This window comes from Trachemys scripta, chromosome 23 (assembly GCF_013100865.1).
Source record: "Trachemys scripta elegans isolate TJP31775 chromosome 23, CAS_Tse_1.0, whole genome shotgun sequence".
Classification (NCBI taxonomy): domain Eukaryota; kingdom Metazoa; phylum Chordata; order Testudines; family Emydidae; genus Trachemys; species Trachemys scripta.
In genome coordinates this window covers 8100269-8125007 of record NC_048320.1, presented here as the reverse complement: position 1 = coordinate 8125007, position 24739 = coordinate 8100269, and the positions used below count along the sequence as shown (strand labels likewise).

The following is a 24739-nucleotide window of genomic DNA, read 5'->3' as shown; positions in this document are numbered from 1 at the left end:
CTGGAAACTGATTGGGACGTGACCTCATTAAAGGACGTGAAATTACCAGTCAGCTGAAGAGAAAGTACATACACAGAAGTATTAATGTGTCCCCTCCTCAGACGCATGCCTGGGGCTGCACAAACCCTGGCGCCAGCTGTGCTCAGTGGGGTGTAACTGCAGGTCTCTGGGTTCCTTTGCTCCTGCTGGGAGGATTCGCCACCTCCCGGTTCATGTGACTTCTCACCATGTTGCTAGCTGGAGTTTAGAGCTGACCATGGGCAGGCGAATGTGCCAGGCTTGATTGGGGGAGATAGAAACAGGCGGAATCTCATGTAGCTGCTAAAAGCTTTTTATAAGAGACAGTGATCTCACAAACTGAAAATTCTTTCCATTTCTCATAAACATCCAGGGGCAGAGAGTTCACTGCCTCTGCCTGGAAGGAACCTCAGAGACCCCCAGAGCATTTATGGTTGAGTGAATTTAGAGCTTCTGAAACTCAGGGACTGATAGCGCTAGCTTGATCCAAGCGGTGCTGCTCCCAGCGCACCTTACAAACCTGGCTCCAGGCTTCCCTCACGCAGCTCTTCCAGTGCACCTTGAGCCTGTCCCACACCATGCCCTGAAACGCCACTCCTAGCTCTCCACTGAACAGAGGCTGCACCACTCATGCCAAAGTGGACAGTGGTATTTAGCTTCAAACACTCACCGCTGCTCTCTGTGAGAGGCAGAACCAAACCATACTGTAGGGTAAATGCTGGGGATAATGACCATCCCCTGGGGCTAATGACCATCATCCTACCTCTGATGAGCCCAGAAAAATTCCCCAACCAGCCCCCACTGTTTGCTCTGTGATCTGCAACGTGTTGTTATTTTAATTTTATACAGGAAAAGCAATTGTGTCCCCCCCCATCCCCCGCTCTCTCTGGCACAAGGCTAGATTCAAATAATAGGATGCAATTGACTCTGGGCTGCTCTTGGTTAGGCCATGAAACTGACCATAGCCAGCATAGTCTTCTGGGGGAAAGTTCACTTTCCCATTGTTTCCCATCTGCTTCATTCAGATCTGACTGTATTTTAGATCCAGAGCACGTGGCATATGAGTCCAAGGGCATAATAGGAGCTGTCCAATTGCAGTTTGAAATGACTGTGATTCTGTCTTAAATCTTTTCCAGCTGAGATGGAACAGACGGGGGGGGGGGGGGGTGTTACTGCACTGCAAATACACAAAATGAGCCCTGAAAAATGCTGCATAATCATCCCTTAGTGGTTGGGAGCTGACCCTGTCGTGTGCCTGGAGTATTAACCTTAACCCAGGGCGGGTGACTTGATCAGGAACTAAAGTTTCTTACCAGAGCTCCCATGTGTCAGATCCTTATTACAGCATCATTCAGCCTAAGGCACTTAGGGGGGAGGGATAGCTCAGTGGTTTGAGCATTGGCCTGCTAAACCCAGGGTTGTAAGTTTAATCCTTGAGGGGGCCACTTAGGGATCTGGGGCAAAATCAGTACTTGGTCCTGCTAGTGAAGGCAGGGGGCTGGACTCGATGACCTTTCAAGGTCCCTTCCAGGTCTTGGAGATATGACTACACACCCGGAGCAGTTCATTCACCAGTAAAATGCAGCCACTTCTGGGGGTAGAACATGGCAGCTGTTTAACAGCTCACAACTACACAGCAGCGTAGGACAGGAAGGGAAGAAGAGTCCTAAATCCTATTGAAATTAAAGAGGGAATTTGACGGGGTGAAATGCAATCAGCTGGCTTAGATTCCCACCAGGACACAGGTTAACAGGCTGCACAAAGGGGATCTTTAATAACGGCGGGGGGCAGGACCTCAGCTATAGGTGCCATGGAAAAGGCCCCATGCAGTACCATGGTGCCCCCTAGTGTCACGACATTGGCAGAGGACATCATCTACTGGACCACTTCCTGGTTGCTCCTTTTTAATGGTTTCCCATCCATATACCAACCTGGTTTAGGTCAGAAGAGCGGACAGAGCAGAGCACAAGACTGAACAGCGGCATAAGATCGATTTCATTTCTAAAACGCCTCTGCCCAGGTTGTGGGGGCCAAATGCCCGAGCAATTAAAAACCACGAATACACATCACAACACAAACTCATACCGAACAACATCTCTGCATGCCCTCCCGCGTCCCAGCCCACTGCAGTAAGTTGAGTGCTGCTTCCACAGCTCTGGCGGACTCGGGGAACGGGTGGTGCGATCAGGAGGTGTGATTGATTGCAGACCATGGAGCCATACTCGAGTTAGCTTGGATCTAGCTAGATCCAACCTGGTTTGAGTAACCAGTGAAGCAATGGCAGTATGGGGTGGCAGCTGCTCAAGTATGGACCCAGGGGCCTGGGCTGGTGGGGCTAGCCCATGCCGCTGCCTATGCCGATGTAGCTTAACTGAATCATAGAATCATAGAATATCAGAGTTGGAAGGGACCTCAAGAGGTCATCTAGTCCAACCCCCTGCTCAAAGCAGGACCAATTCCCAGCTAAATCATCCCAGCCAGGGCTTTGTCAAGCCGGGCCTTAAAAACCTCCAAGGAAGGAGACTCCACCACCTCCCTAGGTAACGCATTCCAGTGTTTCACCACCCTCCTAGTGAAATAGTTTTTCCTGATATCCAACCTGGACCTCCCCCACTGCAACTTGAGACCATTGCTCCTTGTTCTGTCATCTGCCACCACTGAGAACAGCCGAGCTCCATCCTCTTTGGAACCCCCCTTCAGGTAGTTGAAGGCTGCTATCAAATCCCCCCTCATTCTTCTCTTCTGGAGACTAAACAATCCCAGTTCTCTCAGCCTCTCCTCATAAGTCATGTGCTCCAGACCCCTAATCATTTTTGTTGCCCTCCGCTGGACTCTTTCCAATTTTTCCACATCCTTCTTGTAGTGTGGGGCCCAAAACTGGACACAGTATTCCAGATGAGGCCTCACCAATGTCGAATAAAGGGGAACGATCACGTTCCTCGATCTGCTGGCAATGCCCCTACTTATACAGCCCAAAATGCCGTTAGCCTTCTTGGCAACAAGAGCACACTGTTGACTCATATCCAGCTTCTCGTCCACTGTGACCCCTAGGTCCTTTTCAGCAGAACTGCTACCTAGCCATTCGGTCCCTAGTCTGTAGCAGTGCATGGGATTCTTCCGTCCTAAGTGCAGGACTCTGCACTTGTCCTTGTTGAACCTCATCAGGTTTTTTTCTGCCCAATCCTCTAATTTGTCTAGGTCCCTCTGTATCCGATCCCTACCCTCTAGTGTATCTACCACGCCTCCTAGTTTAGTGTCATCTGCAAACTTGCTGAGAGTGCAGTCCACACCATCCTCCAGATCATTAATAAAGATATTAAACAAAACCGGCCCCAGGACCGACCCTTGGGGCACTCCGCTTGAAACCGGCTGCCAACTAGACATGGAGCCATTGATCACTACCCGTTGAGCCCAACGATCTAGCCAGCTTTCTATCCACCTTACAGTCCATTCATCCAGCCCATACTTCTTTAACTTGGTGGCAAGAATACTGTGGGAGACCGTATCAAAAGCTTTGCTAAAGTCAAGAAATAACACATCCACTGCTTTCCCCTCATCCACAGAGCCAGTTATCTCATCATAGAAGGCAATTAGGTTAGTCAGGCACGACTTCCCCTTCGTGAATCCATGCTGACTGTTCCTATTGTAACTCACGCTAACCAGAACCTGGTATCCAACCGCCTTTTAACTTGGGAGCTGTTGGATTCTAATCCCCAGATCCAAACTGGTTCCCACCACATTGGCTCCTGATCAGATCCATAACCAGAAGGAGCCTCTTTTCCAGTTTCTGGGTCAGAGCTCAGACATGTCCGAAATCTGGCAAGAGCTGCTGAGCTCAGATTTCCACCATTCAAGATGGCAGAAGTTTCACCGGCTCGTCTAAGTCGATGAGATTTCTGCCATTTCAGTCCCCAAAACATGTTGCAAAATCTCGTGAAATGGGAATGGGAGCCCCCAAAGCCCAACCAGGATTAGCGCATAGCACCACTTCAGCCCTGCCGCTATTCCACACCCTGATAACGCTCAGTGAAATTAACCAAGCATCAGGTGACGTGAGCTTCAGAGCCACCCCCCTCCCAAATTATTTGCAAGGCAAAAGCTAGGTAATAATTCAAAGGAAGATCTTGAGCAGGGCAGCACGAACTCTCCCCTTTCCCCTTTCTCCTCCACAGGGCTGCTATAGTTTTGCAAAGCCCTGGCTGTTAACTTTCACATGGTGTTGTCAAAAATTAAACCTACAGGGGGATTCATTGTTGCTGGTCATGCAGTGAAAGGCTCCACAATCACTGGGAAAGAAAATACAGTTTGCTAGCAGGGATGAATAAGGAGAAGCCCATGCAGAAGCCTGACATGCCACAGGGAACAGACAAATATTTCTGAATGGGCATTTAGCAGAGGAGAGGAAAGGACCACGTTAAAATCAGGCACGAGCAGCTCCACTGCACCATTTCATTCCCTACAGCTCTACCCTCTCGACTTCCCATCCTGAGCAAAGCTGGGTCTGGTCAGTATTTTGGGGCTGGAGATTTCCAGAGAAAATCTGATGCTCCATAGAAAGCTCTTGGTGATTCAGCGGGTGGCACTCTCCCCCCGCAAGTCAATGTTATTAATTGTTTATATAGGGCTATATGTTATTATGATTTATATTACAGTCGCACCTAGAGGCCCTAACTGAGATCAGGGTCGTCCGTTGTGCTAGGCACTGTACAAGCACACAGTGAGAGACAGTCCCTCCCCAAAAGAGCTCACAGTGTAAACAGACAAGGCAGACAAAGGGTAGGAGGGGGAACCGAGGCACAGAGAGGTGAAGTGACTTGCCAAGGAGCTGGTCAGTAGCAGAGAAGCAACAGAGTCCAGGTCTTTCAGTGCCCTATCCAGGGCTTAATTTGTGCCGAGGCTGAACCCCGGCACCTCTGGGCTTGGCAGGTCATAGCCACAGCATCTCTTCACGCTGCCTCGTATGCTTTTAAAATCTGACGTAAAATGGCTTCCCTAGTCCAAAGAGTTTGTAATCTGAGGGTTTGTGATACTGAATCAATGGGCGAGCATGCTGCTAGGAGGTGCCCTGCTGCTAGGGGTGCGTCTTTGGGATAAGAGGTAAAACCGAGATCTGGATTGCTTGTGATCATTAAAGATCCCATGGCACCGGGCAGGAAAGCCTAGAATACCAGCTCCACAAAGGGATAAGGACAACAATGTTTCTAGGGGTGATGAGCTTCAAGATACCAGCCCGTAAGCCCGGGACTGATCTTGAGCCAGTGTGATCTGGGCGTAAGCAGGGACGAAGGAAACATTTTTTGTGGCAACCTCTAATAGAAGACAAAGGGCAAAATTCTTCTCTCAGTTACATGGGTGTCACGGCGTAGGCTTCAGTGGAGTCATTGTGGATTTACACACGTGTAACTGGGAGCACACGCTAGCACACTTTGTTCCTTCCACCTACCTCAGGCTATTACTGAATAGACTAATTTATAGCCAGAGATTAATTGCACTGAGTACATCCACTTCTGGTGCTTGCTGAAGAGCTGTTTACTCTCTCCTGCCTCGAAGCAATCACTTATGTTCCCGTGTCTTGCGTCTGCTCCCTTTGGAAAGAGGGGTCGTTAGTGCAGGTTTTAAATAAATAAATAAATACATCAAATTAAACGTCTTAATATCGATATGGGCTAAAAAACCTGGACAGCATGATCTGCTGGCAGGAGGCCATCTGAGGACCCTGCCAAGGCAAGGAGGAATGGGGAGCTGAATTTCACTCTGAGCTTTGCTCACCACAGCCCCAGACCCATTGCTGAGACGTCACCGGGTGCGACGTGGAAGGTGACATCATCTCAGTTCTCAGCCGGGGCTTTGGCCTCTTTCTCCCGTTCATATGAACCCCTCCAAGGATCTCCAAGCAATTTACAAACATGGTTGCATAAAGCCTCACACCATGGGATAGTCAGCCCCATCTCACACAGGGGGAAGCGACGCACAGAGAGGCGACGTGACTTGCCCATGGTCGTGCGCAGAATCTGTGGCGGAGCCTGGACTAGACCCCAGGAGTCCTGACTCCCAGGACAATGGAATTGGATGACTTGATGCTGGCCACAGCTTAGTGCTCAGGGTCGAGCAGGATATAACACGGTCAGACTGGTCCCAGCAGCTCCCCTGCTCTAACTGCTAAGCCCCACTCCATTCTGGATCTTTACCTTGTTCAGCACAAGTGCTACTAGTTGGATATAACTAAAAGTCAAAGTCCGGCTCTCCTTGCGCAGGCACTGGGAAGTTCTAAGGGCCCTTCACTCTCATAGACTCAAGGAGCTGAGTTCCACTCAGGAGTGGAGGGGAGATTGTGTTTACGGGTTCCAGGTGGTGGGTCAGAGACAGGAGAGACACTCCCCCAGCATGTTTCCCTCCATCCTGATGAACCCCCTCTGTTGGGATCCATGGGGCTGTATTCACTGGAGGGGGCAGCGCTGGCTGGGAGACACGGCCCTGTGGATGGAAGCTACCCTGTTAAATCACTGACTGTAGGTGGTGCATGGAGCTGGGAGGAAGGAATGTCTATTTCACTTTGATTGCATTGTGCTGGGTGGAGCTACAACTGAGCTATCACAATCTGTCCTGGAAGAATTCACCTTGTGCATGGCTTTCTGATGGCAGATCTCTCTCGCTCTCTCTCACACACACTCCTAGAAAATGATAAGCCCTTTATATCTGAGCCTCTCTTTGGAGCATTTTTAATTCCCCTCTCTTATCTGGGCAGCCTGGATTTAGAGGGAAACTAAAAAATGCAGCAGCATCTCTCCTTGAAGTCCCATTAAATCGGCCACACGGTATTTCCTGGGCTCCCGAAGTGCCGCTGTTCCCTGCCCAGGTGGACGCTTTAATTGCCACTCTATATTGCGGGTCCAGCGCTGCTGTCTCCCTTATCTCTGCGTGCTCATCCATTTCCTGCCAATTGTGCAGGAGAAAGGATGAGAGCCAGAACAGTGACCCATGTGCGTACTCCCTTGCCCAGATCCAACCCAAGGTTATCTGACACCATCACAAGCCATTCATACCTGCAGCGCCTGGCCAAGGTTCTGATAGATTTGTCTCATTTTGACTGTCGCAGCCTCATTTCCTCTCTGGCTGGCCAGTTATCTTTTCTCATTAACATTTCCATTTTCTCCAGGCTTTATTGCCTCTCTCCGGCACAGGCCCTAATGCGTGTTGCTGGGACCAGCCCCGCTGGGCGCACTCAGGGGAAATTGAACGGTGGCCTATTTAAAACCAAGCCGGGGTGATGCTGTTTTTCCACCGCACAGTGCAACAAAACAGAGCGACGCAGAGGGAAACACACGGCTAAACGCTTATACCACCCCAGGTCTGAGACCGCAGATCAAGTTCCAGTAATAACATCCCAGTAACTCATATGTTCTTGCAGGTTGGATTGGGAGGCAAAGGTAAAGTCAGGTGGGTGATCATGAATGACGAGGGCTGTGCGGAGCTGGTTGGATCCCTTACAGTAACATGGTGCTCTCAGGGTTATCCCAGGATCCCACTTTCTTAGCAGCTGGTGTAGATCCTGCTGTGAGATGTTAAGCAGGCTCTGCTGATCCCAGCCAGGAATAAGGAAGATGGGAGTGATTCTCTAGGGAGTGGGAGGATCTAGGGTCTGGGCTGAGCTGTCCTGGGGGAGATCCCTATGAGCAGCCAAGCCTAGGGAGAAGGCCTGGGCTGGACTCTATGTTATCATAAAGTTAATTTCTCTGGGGGTAAGGTGCATTGCTCAATTGCTCTGATCCAGGAGCAGCTTCGGGAAGGAGTTATGACTCTCGCTCCCTTCTGGTCCTGGGGTGGAAATAAGCTCCTACAGCCCTTGAAAGTGTTGCCTCTCCTCCGTGGTTCCGGAGAGGTGTATCCAGAAACAGGGGCTGCTCTCTGCCTCAGACTAGTCCCAAGATCTGGGTAGGCCATGCCAGGGGGTGCAGGGGCCTTGCTTCCCTGCTTGGTGGAGTAAAACAAGGGCACAATCTAACCCTTTGTTAAAAAGTTCAAAGTCCCAGGAGGTGTGCCTGACCCTACACGGTGGGTGGATGACCTTTTAGAGCAGGGAGGCCAGATGGCTTTGCACGGTGCTGGTGTCTCTGCCATTGGATCTGCAGAAGGATTCAGCTCTGCCTAGTTAAGGTGATTGGTGGAACCTGTAAATCTGTGTCACATCAGTCTATCCCCAGTGGGTTTGTTCATGTGCTTTTTCACTCATCAGCAACGTATCCTGGGAGGGTTTTTATCTCCTTCCTCTGGAGCATCAGTGATGATCCCGGCTGGAGATGTGACACAGGAAGGGGTGAGCTCTGAGGTGGTACCGAGCGGTCTCCGTCTTGGGTGCTTGGCTGGCTGGTTCTTGCTCACATGCTCAGGGCCTGGCTGATGGCCATATGTGGGGTCAGGAAGGAATTGTCCCCCAGGTCAGATGGGCAGTGACCTTGGGGATTTTCACCGTCCTCTGCAGTGTGTGGGTGCGGGTCACTTGCCAGGATTATCTGGGTATATTTTACTTCATCATTTCCCTGTCACGGCTGGGGCCTCGGGCACCTTGGTCCCTCCTACTCTCTGCCTCTGGCACATACTAGCCTAGGCTCTGGTGACTCCCATTTCCTTCATTGGGTTTGGTGGAGGGGGGTGCAGGGTGTGTGTGGCCGATATTATACAGACAGACTTGATGGTCTAATGGTCATGGAAGAATCATAGAATCATAGAATACCAGCGTTGGAAGGGACCTCAGGAGGTCATCTAGTCCCACCCCCTGCTCAAAGCAGAACCAACACCAACTAAATCATCCCAGCCAGGGCTTTGTCAAGCCAGGCCTTAAAAACCTCTAAGGATGGAGATTTCACCACCTCCCTAGGGAACCCATTCCAGTGCTTCACCACCCTCCTAGTGAAATAGTGTTTCCTAATATCTAACCTAGACCTCCCCCACTGCAACTTGAGACCATTGCTTCTTTTTCTGTCATCTGCCACCACTGAAAACAACCGAGCTCCATCCTCTTTGGAACCCCCCTTCAGGTAGGGGATGGCTGCTATCAAATCCCCCCTCACTCTTCTCTTCTGCAGACTAAACAAGCCCAGTTCCCTCAGCCTCTCCTCATAAGTCATGTGCCCCAGCGTCCTAATAATTTTCGTTGCCCTCTGCTGGACTCTCTCCAATTTGTCCACATCCTTTCTGTAGTGGGGGGACCAAAACTGGATGCAATACTCCAGTGCCGAATAGAGGGGAATAATCTCTTCCCTTGATCTGCTGGCAATGCTCCTACTAATGCAGCCCAATATGCCATTAGCCTTCTTGGCAACAAGAGCACACCGTTGACTCATACCCAGCGTCTCGTCCACTGTAATCCCCAGGTCCTTTTCTGCAGAACTGCCACTTACCCAGTCGGTCCCCAGCCTGTAGCAGTGCATAGGATTCTTCCTTCCTAAGTGCAGAACTCTGCACTTGTCCTTGTTGAACCTCATCAGATTTCTTTTGGCCCAATCCTCCAATTTGTCTAGGTCACTCTGGACCCTATCACTACCCTCCAGCATATCTACCTCTCCCCCCAGCTTAGTGTCATCCGCGAACTTGCTGAAGGTGCAATCCATCCCATCATCCAGATCATTAATGAAGCTGTTGAACAAAACCGGCCCAGGACCGATCCCTGGGGCACTCCGCTTGATACCGGCTGCCAACTAGACATAGAGCCATTGATCACTACCCGTTGAGCCCGATGATCTAGCCAGCTTTCTATCCACCTTATAGTCCATCCAATCCACCCAAGGTCCCCGCCGGCCTTAAACCCTATCACTGACTCTATGAGTTACAAAAGATTCAAACCACACAGCGTTTCCACTGCAGGCTAACGCAGAATCACAGCCACAAGCGTCATGTTGAGTAAGGCCTGGCGATAGCCAGAGGACATGATGTTCTGAAGTTGAAAACAAAGAATGGATGGGTTTTTTGGGGGGGTGGGTATTGAGATTCCTTTATTGCTCGGTGTCTCTCGCTGTTTAGAAATACAGAAGACTGGCTAACTAGAGAGATGCAATTAGCCACTGAGTCTGGGCTCCTGGCAGTGCTACGTACGTGGCACTTGGCTTTGGTTACTGTATGGTTGTGTCTGGCTCTGTACTTAGTTGGGAAGCTCTTTGGGGCATTTTGTTCTGGGTTTGAGACGCGCCTAGTGCAATGGGATGATGGGCCGTGGCTGGGATGCCTACCTAGTGCAGTAATACAAATAATTAACAACAATATTAATAACACTCGTGTTTCTCTTATCAAGCCACGTAACTTACACTCATACAGTGTCCTGCCAGCCAAGTCCCAGGGAGCTGGGACGGAGGGGACTTGGAGGGCAGGACATGGCCCCCTGTCAGTGTGGGGCATTGCGGGACGGCTCCCGAAAGCAATGTTGCCTTGACTCTATGCTGCTTGTGGAGGGGAGTTGTTAAGTCGGTGTAGCGGGGCAGTTACGTCAGCAAGAGTGAAATTTAAGTGTAGACACTTCCAGAGTGAGGTCGACATAAGCTGCCTTGTGTCGACCTAGCTCTGTAGTGTAGCCCAGACCTTGGAAAGCTTTGACTGTTCCCTCTACAAACCGCCCCGAGGTAGCACAATGACTGCAGCCCCTGTCTCTTTGTTTTTGGCTCGGCAGGTTGACACGGACGACGTCCTCACCAAGGAAGAGCAGATTTATCTGCTGGGTGAAGCGAAGGAGAAATGTCAAACCAACGTCAAAGCCCAGTTGGAGAAAATCAAAGGTACCATCCCAGTTTGTGTCCTTTGTGCTCAGCCAGTACCGAGAAAGCTGGTTAAACCACGCAGAGCAAATCCAGTCTCTGTTGAAGTCAGCGGCAAAACTCCTGTTGAAGGCAGGATTTCACCCGGGGGCTTTACTCCGTGCCCTCGGAAGTGAGTGGGGATCTGTCCATCACCTTCAGTGAACTCTGGGTCAGGTTCTTTAGACAGCAGGTTCTTTGAGGGCAGGGACCATCTTTTTGTGTTTGTGTACAGCACCGAGCGCAATGCAATCAGGGCCCTTAGCTGCCACGATGATACAAATAAATAACAATAATGCCAGGCTGGCCATCTGCAGCTTGCCGTCCTCATCCTGAAATCACCAATTGTGATGCCACATTTATATACATCAAACGAACCACCGCAAGGGGGTGTCCTGCTGGGGGCCTTTCCCTCATCGGCGTGAGACGCTTGTAAGCAGATGTGCTGCGATGCCTCCCTGCCTGCAGTAATTGCCTAGGAACCAGTGTTTCTGTATAAGACACCTACAGTATCCGGAAGGGTCCTGGGCTGGGTCATTTCTAGTGAGCTGGTCTATAGCACCCGGTACCCAGGGCAGTAGCATGTGGAGGCTAGAGTTAGCCAGGTGAATTAGCTTGTGGTGCAAGGTGCTGCCATGTGGTGTATACACAGGGCCGTCCCTAGCCATTCTGGGGCCCTACAGAGCCCCCCAGTGGGGGGTGGGCCCCAGGCCTCTGTGGGGGGTTGGCCCCAGGCCACTGCGGGGGGAGCTGGCTTGGGGGGAACGGGGGAACCACTCCCCGGCACTCACTGGGAGTGCACCGGGTCACTGCACTTCCCACCGCCAGTGAGTGCAGGCCTGACCCTGCAGCAGTCCTCAGGGGAGTGGGGACAGGACTGGGGCGGAGCAGGGGCGGGAAGGGGGCGGAGCAGGGGTGGGAAGGGGCGGGGTGGGGATGGAGCTGGGGCGGAGCAGGGGTGGGAGCCATGGGGAAGAGGCGGAGCAGGGGCTGGAGCAGCACGCAACTGCCTAGGACACCATGAAATGTGGTGCCCCAAGTTTCCTGGGGCCCTACGCAGCTGCGTACTTTGTGTATGGATAGGGACGGCCGTGTACACACTTCAAACCCTAACCTCTGCTGGAGGCAAGACGCTGGGCCAGGTGCTTCAGAGGACTAGTCCGGCATGGCACATTGCATGTGCTCAGTCAGTTCTGCCTAGCAAGGCTGGCGGGGCTCCTTGATCTTTCTCACAGCCGTACTAATGCAAAATGAAAGAACACACACCGAGGAAAGGACAGCCAGGCAGGCAGGAGGTGAGCTGGGATTACTGCTATTTATTTGTTATCCTATCTCTCCCACCCCACCCCAGCCTGCTTGTTTGCCTCGTCTCGCTGCTCCATCTTGTCTAGTTACACCCTAAGCTCTTCGGAGCAGGACTTGCCGCTTACTATGTTTGTCCAGCGCCTAGCATCAGGGGGCCCAAGCTGGCTGTGCTCATAGCATGCAATATAAACCTGAAATAATAATGATACCAACCATGAGCCGCGTCTTTGCTTATTGGCTAGATGCCAGCTGCTTCCCGGAATGGGACGGAATTGTCTGCTGGCCCGAGGGCTCCCCAAGCCAACAGGTGTCGGTCCCGTGCCCAGAGTACATCTACGACTTCAACCATAAAGGTACACTTGGAAAACATCCCTGTCAGCCTCAGCTTTGGTTCACTGGCGTTGCCAGTTCAACGGACGGTTTTCAAAGGCGTCTCCGAGAGAGTAGCTCGAATCACTCGAAGTTCACCCTGTGAACATCCCAGACAAGGTGCTTTGATGAGCAAAGGCTAACAGACCAGTCCTAGGGTACATCTACACTACAGCGGGGAGTCGATTTAAGATACGCAAATTCAGCTACGTGAATAGCGTAGCTGAATTCGACGTATTGCAGCCGACTTACCCCGTTGTGAGGACGGCGGCAAAATCGACTTCTGCGGCTTTTTGTCGGCGGCGCTTACTACCACCTCCGCTGGTGGAGTTAGAGCGCCGATTCGGGGATCGATTGTCGCGTCCCGATGGGACGCGATAAATCGATCCCCGAGAAGTCGATTTCTACCCACCGATTCAGGCGGGTAGTATAGACCAGACCCTAGTGAGTTAACAGGGATGAGCAACCCCTAAGCGTATTATCCTGGATTAGTGCATCTGAGCATGTCTCTCCCTAGCACTCAGCCCCTGGCAACTGTCGCAGTCCGCTGCCGTCTCTAATAGCTAACAGTGATTGGGGTGTGTGGTTGTGGTTGGCGGTTCAATCCCACCTGTGGTCTGGAGCCATGGATTGTTGCAGGAACATGGGATTAAAAGGCTGTTACAAGGAGGAGGGTGAAAAATTGTTTTCGTTCACCTCTGAGGATAGGACAAGAAGCAATGGGCTTAAATTGCAAGGGAGGTTTAGGCTGGACTGTAGGGAAAAACTTCCTGTCAGGGTGGTAATTGCCTAGGGAGGTTGTGGCATCTCTGCCATTGGAGATTTTTAAGAAGAGGTTAGACAGACACCTGTCAGGAATGGTCTAGAATAGATAACACTTAGTCCTGTCTTAAGTGCAGGGGACTGGACTAGATGATCTATTGATTAGATGGTCCTATGATTTAGATGGTCTATTGATTAGATGGTCCTATGATCTGCTCTGCAGTGGCCCGTTGGGTTTCTTGGAGGTCCAACTGCCCTGACCCTGTCCCCGTTTTCAGGCCACGCCTACAGACACTGTGATGCCTATGGGAATTGGGAGCTAGCGCTCAACATCAACAAGACGTGGGCGAACTACACGGAATGCACCGAGTTTCTCACGCCTGAGCGCCGGAGCCGAGAGAAGGTGAACTACAGCCAGAGGGAAGGGACGTGGGGTGGGGTAACTGAGGAGAGGCGCCACTGGAGACTGGGGAAGCCCTTGAGCTCAGGATGACCTCGGGCAGCAAAGCAACCTTCTACTGGAGGGGGCTAGAGGCAGCTCCAGACTCTGCACCAAGCCCAGTGTGCATCACCCCCCCCCCCCCGATTAAATGCCCATGTGCTGTTGGGAGTTTCTATTTGCTCATCTTCCTCCAGCCAAAGGGAGCAGCTTGCTGATTCCACCCCGCCAACTACTCTTCGCCTTCCCCCACCTCTGGTTTTCATTTCCTCCCCTGCCCCCAGCCGTTTGGGGAGGAGTGGGGGATGGGAAACGGGCTCATTGTGTCTGCCCCCTGCTGTCCAGAAACCAGAGCTCCTCCCTTGGGCGGAGCAGGTAGGAGCTGTGCTGAGCTGGCCTTGGCTAGAAATCACCTTTCCGGGGCTGAGCTAGTAGATGTGCCAGGTTGGTCTCACCTGGAGGCCATCTCCGTTGTCCAAGCCGGTAGGGTACGTTAAGGCTCTGCACGTGCTACTTTGCTTACTGTGATGTAGCTGCGAGCACGGGGCCGTCGGGGACCATCCTGTGTCCTTCCCTTCCAGGAAGTGTTTGACCGTCTGCACATGATGTACACCATCGGCTACTCCATCTCCCTGGTCTCCCTCATTGTTGCCGTGTGCATCCTCTGCTACTTCAAGTAAGAAGGAGCAATCGACCACTTCCCTTTCATCCTCTAGCCCCTGCACTCACCCAGTGTTCCAGGAGAGCCCCACACAGAGTCACCAGCCACCAGGGATGGGCAACCAGATTAGATCAAAGAAAGCCCAACCCAAACGGTGGCTCAAGTCTCAGGCCAAACCACAGACCATTTCCTAAAGTCCAGAACTATCCGGCTCCATTTTATTCTGCATTTCTCACAGAGCTGGGCCCTACGTTCTGGGGGCTTGACATGCAAAGCTCAATCCAGATCCAGCTTTTATAAATGGGGCCTATATTTATAATGGGCCAGCCCCCAAACCTTGGTTCTGACCCCTCTCCATGTCCCCGAATGCACTGAGCCTCACGGCTCCTGGTTCAGTCCCTCCGCTGCTTCGTGAGGTGCTCGGATGACAGGCAGGTGTTGGTAACTGAGGCATGGCCGACTGGGCGGGTGTTTGTCACTGATCCACCCTCTCCTGGGGGCAGGCGTCTGCACTGCACCCGGAACTACATCCACATTCACCTCTTCGCCTCCTTCATCTGCCGGGCCGCCAGCATCTTCGTGAAGGATGTGGTGCTTTACTCCGGCTCGCTGCCCGAGGAGCTGGAGAAGATGCGAGTGGATGATTTAAAGGGCGAGTTGGGCCCCTTTCTGGGACACCGCACCCAGCTGGCAAGTAGTTGAAAGACTCATCTTCCCTCTTAATTTACCCCAAGCACCCAAGGAATACAGGGGAGGGAAAGGGGAGTTAGGACTCCTGGTGCAGTGAGGAGAGATTGGGGGAGGCCTGATTCTGGGCTGCACCTCGTGGAGGAAGGTGTAGGACAGGAAGAGGGTGGGGAGAAGGGGCTTTAAGCTACTTTTGAGCTGTCCAGATTCTGCCTGTGCAGCCCCCACTATAAATTAGAGCAGCCTCTGGGGTCGCTCTAATTTATGGCAGCTTTACCTGGGCTGTGTCATTTTGGGCTCTTGGAGGGACAATATAGGATCACCTGCTACAGTCCTGCACTTTGCGTGAGTCTGAGGGAATTTCTCCCCCGCCTGCTGCAGTGCCTTGGCCGCCCCCATACGCCACTGAAGCAGTGTCTGTACAGGGGCTGGGGTTGCGGGGGGACAATCTCTCCCAGGGAGGCAGAGAGATGCAGCGGTGTCTATTATTTCGCAAGAGATGAGTGTGGAGGATTGCAGCTCCCGCTTTAACAAAAGGGTGAATTAATGAGCAAGGAGAGTGCAGATCACCACAGCTGCCCGCTGTCCTTCACAGTAGCGCTCAGCACAGCTCAGGGAAGCCAGTGCCCTGATATGGCCTAAAAGGCTTCTGTTAACCCTTAAGGGACTGGCGGGGGAGGGGCGACAGCTACACAGGTTGGCCCTCGCCTTTCCAGCTAAGAGGAACACAGCACATATATGGTGTTCCAATAAAGCCACGAGCTACGTGACCGAGTGCAGATGACCCTTTAGTTGCCGGATTGCATGCTCTTTCACAACACTGGGTTTGTGCCGGCCCCTCCGCCTCCACTCCAACCTCTTAGTGGGTGGGAACTTCCCCCATTCCTACCCCGACAACTTCCTCCCTACACTGTCTCATGCAGAAGGGTCAGAGGTCAAAGCCAGAGTAACCGCTGCCAGGCAGGACCTAAACGAGAGTAGCGAGGGGGCCTCTCTGTCTAGGATCATGGCCCTGATCTCTCAGGCGTGGCGGGACGTGTAGAGGTATTGAGACCCTAATGTGGTTCCCATTTCTCCATGACCACAGGTGGGCTGCAAGGTGGTTGTGACCCTTTTCCTTTATTTCCTGGCCACCAACCACTACTGGATTCTGGTGGAGGGGCTCTACCTGCACAGCTTAATCTTCATGGCCTTCCTCTCCAACAAGAACTACCTGTGGGCCCTCACCATCATCGGCTGGGGTAAGCACAGACACCACTCCCACCAGAAGTGCATCCGCCTGCCAGGCTGACTGGGAGCTGCGGCGCATGAAAGCGCACTGTGACATTTGTAGTGCATGGTAGCAGGGTCCACATGGCTAGCTAGTGCACTGCAAGAGAGTACTTTGTGGAGTCGCACCCCGGTTTGACACACATTAAATCTCTGTGTAGACAAGCCGTAAAGGAGAATCTATTCTAAGCAGTACAGGGCATATGTCACACAGGTCAGAAGTTCTGATTCCAGCTAGGAGAGGGCAGTGGGACACCTAAATTCCTGGCATTGGTTCATTTTGCAAACCTGATGCTTCAACCATACTGCCTGTTCTGTTTCCCTCCAGGTCTCCCGGCTGTATTTGTGTCTGTTTGGGCCAGTGTCAGGGCCTCTCTGGCGGATACACAGTACGTAGGTTCAACTTCTTTTCCAAAGGACCATTTATTTGGGAGGGTGAGAACTGGCCTGTAGTGCAAATCTCTCTGTGTGATCCTATTGAATTGGGTGGTTGCAATCTGCAGATGACCAAATCACTGAATTGCTAGACTGAGGCTTTTATGGAGGAGAGGGAGATTAGAACATATACATATCAGAAGGTTAAAAATGCAGGCAATTGATAAGGGAAGCTAAAGGTATCAACAAAAAAATCTATGACCAACAGGGTTATGGAGAATAAAAAGGAATATTTTAAACATGTCAGGAACAAAAGGAATCTGAACAAAATTAGGATAATATTTTAAGTAACGATGTAGAAAAGGCAGGTGTTCAATAAATATTTTTGGTTTGTATTTAGAATAAAACTAGATGATGTTTTCATATCATATAAGGATGATGAAATACAGTAAGGAGGATGTTAAAAGGTATCCACTAAAATAAAACTTTTTAAAGTAACCAGATCTAGATAACTTGTACCCAAGAGTTTTAAAAATAAAGAGTTGGCCAAGATGTTCTGAGGAAGTCTGATGTTAATTTTTAAACTACTTATAAAAAAAACAGAGCTCTGCCATGGGAGAGATCTGACCCTGGATTTTGTTGACTTTTTTTAAAGTAACATACTTGACTCTCATTGGTTATGTTTTGGGGAGCAAACGTGTGTGTCAGAATCACCCCAGCTGTAGGATCAGCCTTCCTCCCGCCCAGGCTCGGTCCAAGATGGAAAGGGGGGAGCCATCAACGGGCTATTTTCCTCACCCCTTATTTCAGGTTTCTCCAAAGCATTTCTTATTGGTCTCCTCAGATGCTGGGACCTCAGCGCTGGGAATATGAAGTGGATTTATCAAGTCCCTATCTTAGCAGCCATTGTGGTAAGAATTCTCCGGCAAACTTGTCCCAGTCCCAGTCACCTAAAAAACCCAGCTGGGTTCAGTAGATATAGAAATGGGCTAATCTCCTCTCTCCGATCCATGCATCGTTTGCCATCGTATCTAGGCAATGTCTGCTTTGTCATCTCTTAGGCCTGGTCTACACTGGGGGGGGGGGGGGGGGAAGGGATCGATCTCAGATAAGCAACTTCAGCTACGAGAATAGCGTAGCTGAAGTCGATGTATCTTAGATCGACTTATATTGACTTACTTCACGTCCTTGCGGCGCGGGATCGACGGCCGCCGCTCCCCCATCGACTCTGCTTCCGCCTCTCGCCCTGGTGGAGTTCCGGATTCGATGGGGAGCGCGTTTGGGGATCGATTTATCGCGTCTAGACGAGATGCGATACATCGATCCCCGATAGATAGATCACTACCCGCCGATCCGGCGGGTAGTGTAGGCATACGCTTACAGGGCTCAGTCCTAAGAGATGCTGATCCCTAGGGCCTGATTCAACAAAGCACATAGGGCCAGATTTACAAAGGTTCATAGGAGCTTAACTGCCACTGAAATTAATGGGAGTTGAGCATTTAAGCACCATTGAGGATCAGTCTAAATATAAATCTAAAGATACAGATAGGCACCTAACTTGCTTGGGGACTTTTGTACACCCCCACCCCTCCCTTAGCACTTATCTGCATCCTTCAGCGCCTAGAGACCTTTCTAAACCTGGCCCTTAATCACACGCTTGCTGAAGCACATCGCCCCTAGCAGGACTGAGCCCATGTTCTCTGTTTAATGGGCAGGTGTCCCACTCTTTCGTGGTTAGAAGTGGTGCATGTTGCAGGTTTACTTACCCTGAGAAAATTCTTATCGCTGTTTCATTTATATTTGAAAGAGGTGCCGTTTAGGGCTCTGAGCCACACACGGAGGCTTCGTAACCAGAAGCTTTCACAGACATGGCCACTTCAGGGTTCACCATCCCAGCTGTGTGACGAACAAGACTATCGAACAAGGGATCATTTTCAATCCTAATAACGAGGAGGGTTATTAGCCACCCAGACACGGAGTTTATGTCCAAGAACATTGTGGCCTGATTCTTTGTTGCCCCAGTGTGTGTACAGTCACTTACATGGGTGCAAAGGGAGTGCCAGACACCACCACTGCGATTTGGTAGCATTCCCATTGCATTGGTGTAAGTGCAGGATCTGAGCCTTCAGTCTAAATATACATCTAAAGATGAGAATCAGGCCCTTCCTTTCATCTTGACAGTGTCCCAATAGAAGAACCTCCCTGAGGACATTTATATGCAGTCCGTAGCTCGAGGAGATCACTTAGGCTGTGTCTACACAGGAAACTTATTCTGGAATAAGAGAGGGTGCGAATTCAAAGCACTATAGCTGTTCTGGAATATGTGGATACACAGTCTGCAACAGCTGCAATAGTTACGCTGGTCACTTTCCTGCGCGGACGAGCCCTTCGCTGGCCACATTCTGCGTGTGTGGCTCGTAAGGTGATTGTGGGTGTGTGTCGGCAGGTGAATTTCTTCCTCTTCCTCAACATCGTGCGGGTTCTGGCGTCGAAGCTCTGGGAGACAAACACGGGGAAGCTAGACCCTCGGCAGCAGTACAGGTGAGTGGCCATGTGCCGCTGCCAATGGACTAACAGAGATGAACCTTCTGCTTTAGCATAAATAGCATCTCGGCACAGAATATGGTGCAGGCAGGAGAGGAAATAGTACTAATAGTTGGCTCTTAACATAGCACGGCCCATGCCTGGATCTTAAAGTGCGTTAAAAAGGAAGTCAGGATCTCTGTTCCTCATTCTACAGAAGGGCATTGACTTGGCCAAGGTCACCCTGCTGGCAAACGGCAGAGGCAAAAACAGAACCTCAGACTCCCACACTGTGTCCTATCCACTGCCAGGTAGCATCCGGCCTCCAGCACTGGCCAATAGATGAGGCCTCAGGAATAGGTTGCGAGGGGGGCGGGGCGAAAATGCCCACTCAGCCACCTGAACAATACATTTGTATCAGAGGGGTAGCCGTGTTAGTCTGAATCTGTAAAAAGCAACAGAGGGTCCTGTGGCACCTTTGAGACTAACAGAAGTATTGGGAGCATAAGCTTTCGTGGGTAAGAACCTCACTTCTTCAGATGCAAGTAATGGAAATCTCTAGAGGCAGGTATATATCAGTGTGGAGATAACGAGGTTAGTTATTTAGTTAATGTTAGTTAACATTTGTATTCAGGGCAAAGGGAGGTGTGACTCTTTCCCAGCCCCCACAGCCCATCTGCTTTCCCCTGAAGAACGAGGTGCTTTGTAACTTTTTGCTGTCGCAAATATCACACCCCTGAGATCAATGCAGCCCAAAGCTTTTTATTTCGCTACAAATAGCGCCACTTAGGGTTTGGGTCAGGTGCACCACGGAAGTGCAGCCATCTTGCCTTGGACTGGAAACTCAGCCCCGCTCCCGAGATAAGTACGCAATGGGCGATGGCAAGGAAAACCCAGTGGTGCTAGTGCTCTCTGACCCAGTGCATCAGCTGCTGGGGGGCACTGTGCCATAATGAACACGCATGGGTGTTAAATAACCCAGAGCCCTCTTTGTGAGATTAGGGGCAGCCTCAGCATTTTAATCTTTTTTTCCCCTAATCCCACCTCCCTGCAGTTTCATCTGGAGACAGGGTTCATTTCCTTTCTTGACCTAACCTGTCGTCTGTTGCTGCTGCGTGTTGTCAATCAGCTGCCACGTTCCACCTGGGAGGTGGCTGCCTTGCAGTGGCAGGTGAAGTACTTGCCAAGAGGATTTGGGGAGGAAAAATGCTATAAGAAATGTAAGGTTGTTACTATTTTAGCCAGGATATTGTAGGATAAATCCTAGGCGGTGGCTGAAAAGCTGAGGAGAGAGGGTTAGAGAGAGAGGCCGCAGACAAAGCTGGGGAATGGTTTTACCTTTCAGGAAGCTGCTGAAGTCCACCCTGGTGCTGATGCCACTCTTTGGGGTCCATTACGTGGTGTTCATGGCAATGCCCTATACTGAAGTCTCCGGCGTCTTATGGCAAATACAGATGCACTACGAGATGCTGTTCAACTCCTCCCAGGTACGTCTGCCTGGGACTGCAGATCCTGGGGAGCTCTCCTGCTCTCACCCAGCTCTCCGCATGGTCCAGCGCTGGCTCCAAAGGCAGACTGATTGCCAAGCGCCTCACAGGGCAGATCGAGGTAGCACTAGGTAGGCGTGTTCTGAGGGACCCTGCAAGGCGCCTTCGCTTCCCATGTGCTCATGGCTTATGGGCACCTTGGAAAGCCCCCCTCAGTGTCCTGCTGGGGCTCCCAAGCTGTTCAGTGCTTCTCCTGGAGCCTGTGATAGGAGCATCGCAGGGCGCCTCCCTGGGGCGCAACACAGCCCTGCAGGTGCACTGCCCTCAGCTCCCTCATCTAGCACCTGTAAGAGCTTCGCCCAATTCCCCCTTTATGGGTCTCTTTTATTAAGTCTGTTACAGTGTATTAACGAAGCTGTTCCTTAACCCCTCGCATCCAACCCTTGTTCTCTCCTGGATTGAGGGGTCCCACAGCCCTCCTCCTAGGGACCGTGCTGATAACTCAGGCTGGCCGCAGCCCTCATTCACCATCTCCAACCTAGCTCCTTGGAAGTCCAGCCATTTGCCCTGGACTGGGAGAAGCAGGCATCTCCCTTCTTTCTTTACATCTCTGGAGGCTTCCTTTTATCTCCAGCCCTGGACTGAGTTAAGCACATGACCTGCCCCTCCTGCGGCTGCATTAATTTTCCCCACCTGGGCAGGAGGCCTGACTGAGTCACAGGTGGGGGTGGCTCCATTACCCCTTAAAGGGCCAGTCACCCTGTGACAGAGCTCCCCTCTGGGACGTGCACCACAGTCTGGCTGCAGTTGCCCTGCATAGACGATGCCTGTGGAAGGGCTGGTCTGCTAAACAAGCTGGGACCGGTGCACGGAGTGGGGAGAAAGCCATGGGGGGGCCGAGTGGGGCAGTTGTCCCAGTGCACTGGCCACAGATGTGCATAAAACAAATAGAAATGGGGGCCAAGGTGCCTGGAGCCCTGAGCTCTCTGGACCTGCCAGGGAGTGAGGGGCACTGGGCACATGCTGGGAGCTTGTTTCCAGCACCCCCAGGTGAAATCTGTCTCTTTCTCGGTCTCTCGGCAGGGTTTCTTTGTGGCTTTTATCTATTGCTTTTGCAATGGGGAGGTAAGTGAGATGGGCTCAGCCCTGCAGCGGGTTCCTGGCTCTGGTAGGTACATGGTGCCTTTCCCATCCCGTCATCTTAGGGGGGAGCTCAGCCTGGGCTGTGGGAAGCGCAGATCAGAGCTACTATCCTAAGCCCAAGGGGACCCATGGGATTTCTCCCTCTGGGACTGTTGGGGGGGGGCAGGGAGCTCATTTTCCCTCTGACCTTGTGGAACCCCTGCCCTTGGAACAGATTGTGAAGTAACCTTTGACCCTTAAGTAACTCGGCACAGTCCTCATGGAGCAGGAGGGAAACTGCCCTCGACTTGCACTGACCTGCAGAGCATCAGGACGTACTGGGGCTAGTGTGTATTTCACTCTAACTTGGCCCTCATTGGCCCCCTTGTTGATAGTCTCAGGCTAAGGACTGTAGGGCTCTGGAGGCGGAGTTCCCCCCTCCAGCCCTGTAGGAGATCAAGCGGGAACAGAGGTGAGTCAAGTTAGCCAGGCAGCCTAAGGACTGTGTTTGCTGCCACTGCCCATACGATCCCTGGTCTGCGGGAGAAGAGGTCTAGTCCCCTGGGCTATTAACTGGGGGCCATCCAGCTGCATGCAATTCACTCAGTGTGAACGGAAACACCAGACTGGCTGGAGAACACTCCTCAGTTCACCCTGGCCCCAAACCTGTGCCCATGGCCATCGATGGGAGTGAGACTGGAACCACACTGAGTTCTCTGGAGCCGAGTGCCTGCTTTGATCCGAAGCCAATGGGTGATGAAGGCAGTCGGCTCCTCCTTGGAGTTGCTCAGCCCCTTGCAGTGTTTTCTCGGGCGCTGTGGTGCTGATGTTCGCTTGCCCAGCGATCCCTAACGCTGAGCCACGGTGGCACCCAGCGTGGGATGCAGGCCTGAATGCTGCGCTGCCTGGTCACCAGCGTGGGAGGGAGATCCCCTGAGTAACCCCCTCCCTCAGTGTAGTATGGAAGGGATGGATGGAGCAGAGACTGAGGAGATGGGTGGGGCTGCAGGGAAATGACCCCTTCTCCGCACCACACCCCACCGGGAGCCCCTGGAATCTTATTGCCATCTCTGTACTCGGGCCGGGGGTATTGTGAGGTGTGTGCCAAGAGGCCTGGTGGCTGGCAACGCCTGCGCCGTTGTCTTGTTCCGCTGCCCTGCCCTGATAGGCCGTCTCTCTCCCTCAGGTGCAGGCGGAGATTAAGAAAGCCCGTTTCCGGAGGAGCCTGGCGCTGGACTTCAAGCAGAAAACACGAGTCACCAGCACGGGGGGGAGCTGCTATTATGGTGGGCTGGTGTCACACACCACCAACAGCGTCAGCATGAGCATCGCCGGACGGGGGCCGGCAGGGATGCAGCAGAGTGCCAAGCACCGGCTCCTGCCGCTGTCCCCACACACCAGCCTATTGGGATATATCCCGAGCTCCTCTGCTTCCGACAACTCTGTGCCCTCCCCAACCCAAGAGATTCCCCAGAAGGCCCCTGGGGAGAACGCCAAGGACTTTGTGTGTTTCCCAGACCTGGGTCAAAGTCATTCCAGCCTGAGCAAAGAGGTGGAGACCATGCTATGAAGAGAGCAAGCATGTCTCCAACCAGACCCCCCCAGACGGTTCTGGAAAGGGTTTGTAGTGTCATGTGGCTGCCAAAAGGATGTCTATAGTTTTGGGCTGGCTATGAACAGACTTTATGCCAAGCAGAATGGTTGCGATGGTCCCTCTGTCTGCAGCTCTGTTGTGACGGAACCTGGAATACAAGGTTCAGTGCTAGGCAACATGCAACCACATAAAAATGTGGGTAAATTGGATGGTCAAATAAGAGCAAGAGAAATGCTCAAAGGACTGGCAGATGAGAAGAGATGTGAAGAGCTCAAACTGGACAGCTCACCCAAGAGGAACGTGGGGACGGGAATCTGCTGGATTGGGGCCATAGGGCCTAGAGAGGTAGTCCTCTTCTGCACCGTACTTCTAACTTTAGGCACAAGCAGGCCCCTTGAAATCTGCTGAACTACTGTGATTTTAAAGGGAAGCATGTGTTTTAAATGTTTTGCTGGATCAGGGCCTTTCAGAGCAAATGAGTAAAGGTTGGTCATTCCCCACCTGCCTCTGGAGATTTCCATTACTTGCATCTGAAGAAGTGAGGTTCTTACCCATGAAAACTTATGCTCCCACTACTTCTGTTAGTCTTAAAGGTGCCACAGGACCCTCTGTTGCTTTCTACAGATTCAGACTAACACGACTACCCCTCTGATACTTGATTCCCCACCATGTTGGTTTTCAGAGGAATGATTGACAGGGTGGAGGGTAATCCCAGAACATTTGGTAGCTAAATTCCACACTACAAAACTCAAAGCGAGGAGGCAGCAGGCTGTCAGCTCAAGCCCACAAACAAGGGCAGTCAGACAGGTCCGTCTGGTGGAATGGATGTGGCTTGGACCATCGTGCAGGCCAACCAGCTGGGCCCTGTTTTGCTGCAAACTGGAGGGTGCTTGGGGGAGGTGGGGGAGGTTTGTCAGCCGACCCAAGTGAGCAGGGGGTTATGCTGAACAGTGACCCTCCCTCCCCCAACTAACATGCTAGTAATGGCGAGTGCTGTGGGTGCTGCTCTGGGGATGGAAGCTCACCGACATTCTCAGCCAGCAGCTTTTATTAAAATCAGGCACAAAATAGTGACTCCTTGGGTGCTTTCTATTATGAAGAGGCAGTGTGGTCTAGTGGGTAGGGCACTGCACTGGGAGTCAAGAGATGTGGTTATGTTCACATCTCGGCCACCGGCTTGCTGCTGGGTGATCCTGAGCAAGTCGCTCCCTCTCCCCCGTGTCTTTTCCCCTCTCTGTCTGTCTAGTCTACTTAGACTGCAAAATCGCAGGGGCAGGAATCTGTGTGTTTCTATTGTGCCTAGCACAGTGGGGTCCTGATCACCAACATATAAATACAAAACTGACC

General features: G+C 51.9%; 1 protein-coding gene across 1 annotated transcript; it reads left to right on the top strand.

The window, feature by feature from the left end:
• Positions 1-10636: 10636 nt before the first annotated feature.
• LOC117869425 (parathyroid hormone/parathyroid hormone-related peptide receptor-like) lies at positions 10637-23368 on the top strand. Its single transcript, XM_034756264.1, has 12 exons — positions 10637-10781; positions 12347-12457; positions 13514-13638; positions 14256-14350; positions 14839-15025; positions 16110-16263; positions 16620-16680; positions 17511-17577; positions 19113-19207; positions 20535-20676; positions 21760-21801; positions 22985-23368. The coding sequence occupies exons 1-12, from the start codon at positions 10637-10639 to the stop codon at positions 23366-23368; spliced, it is 1608 nt and encodes a 535-aa protein (XP_034612155.1).
• Positions 23369-24739: the final 1371 nt, after the last annotated feature.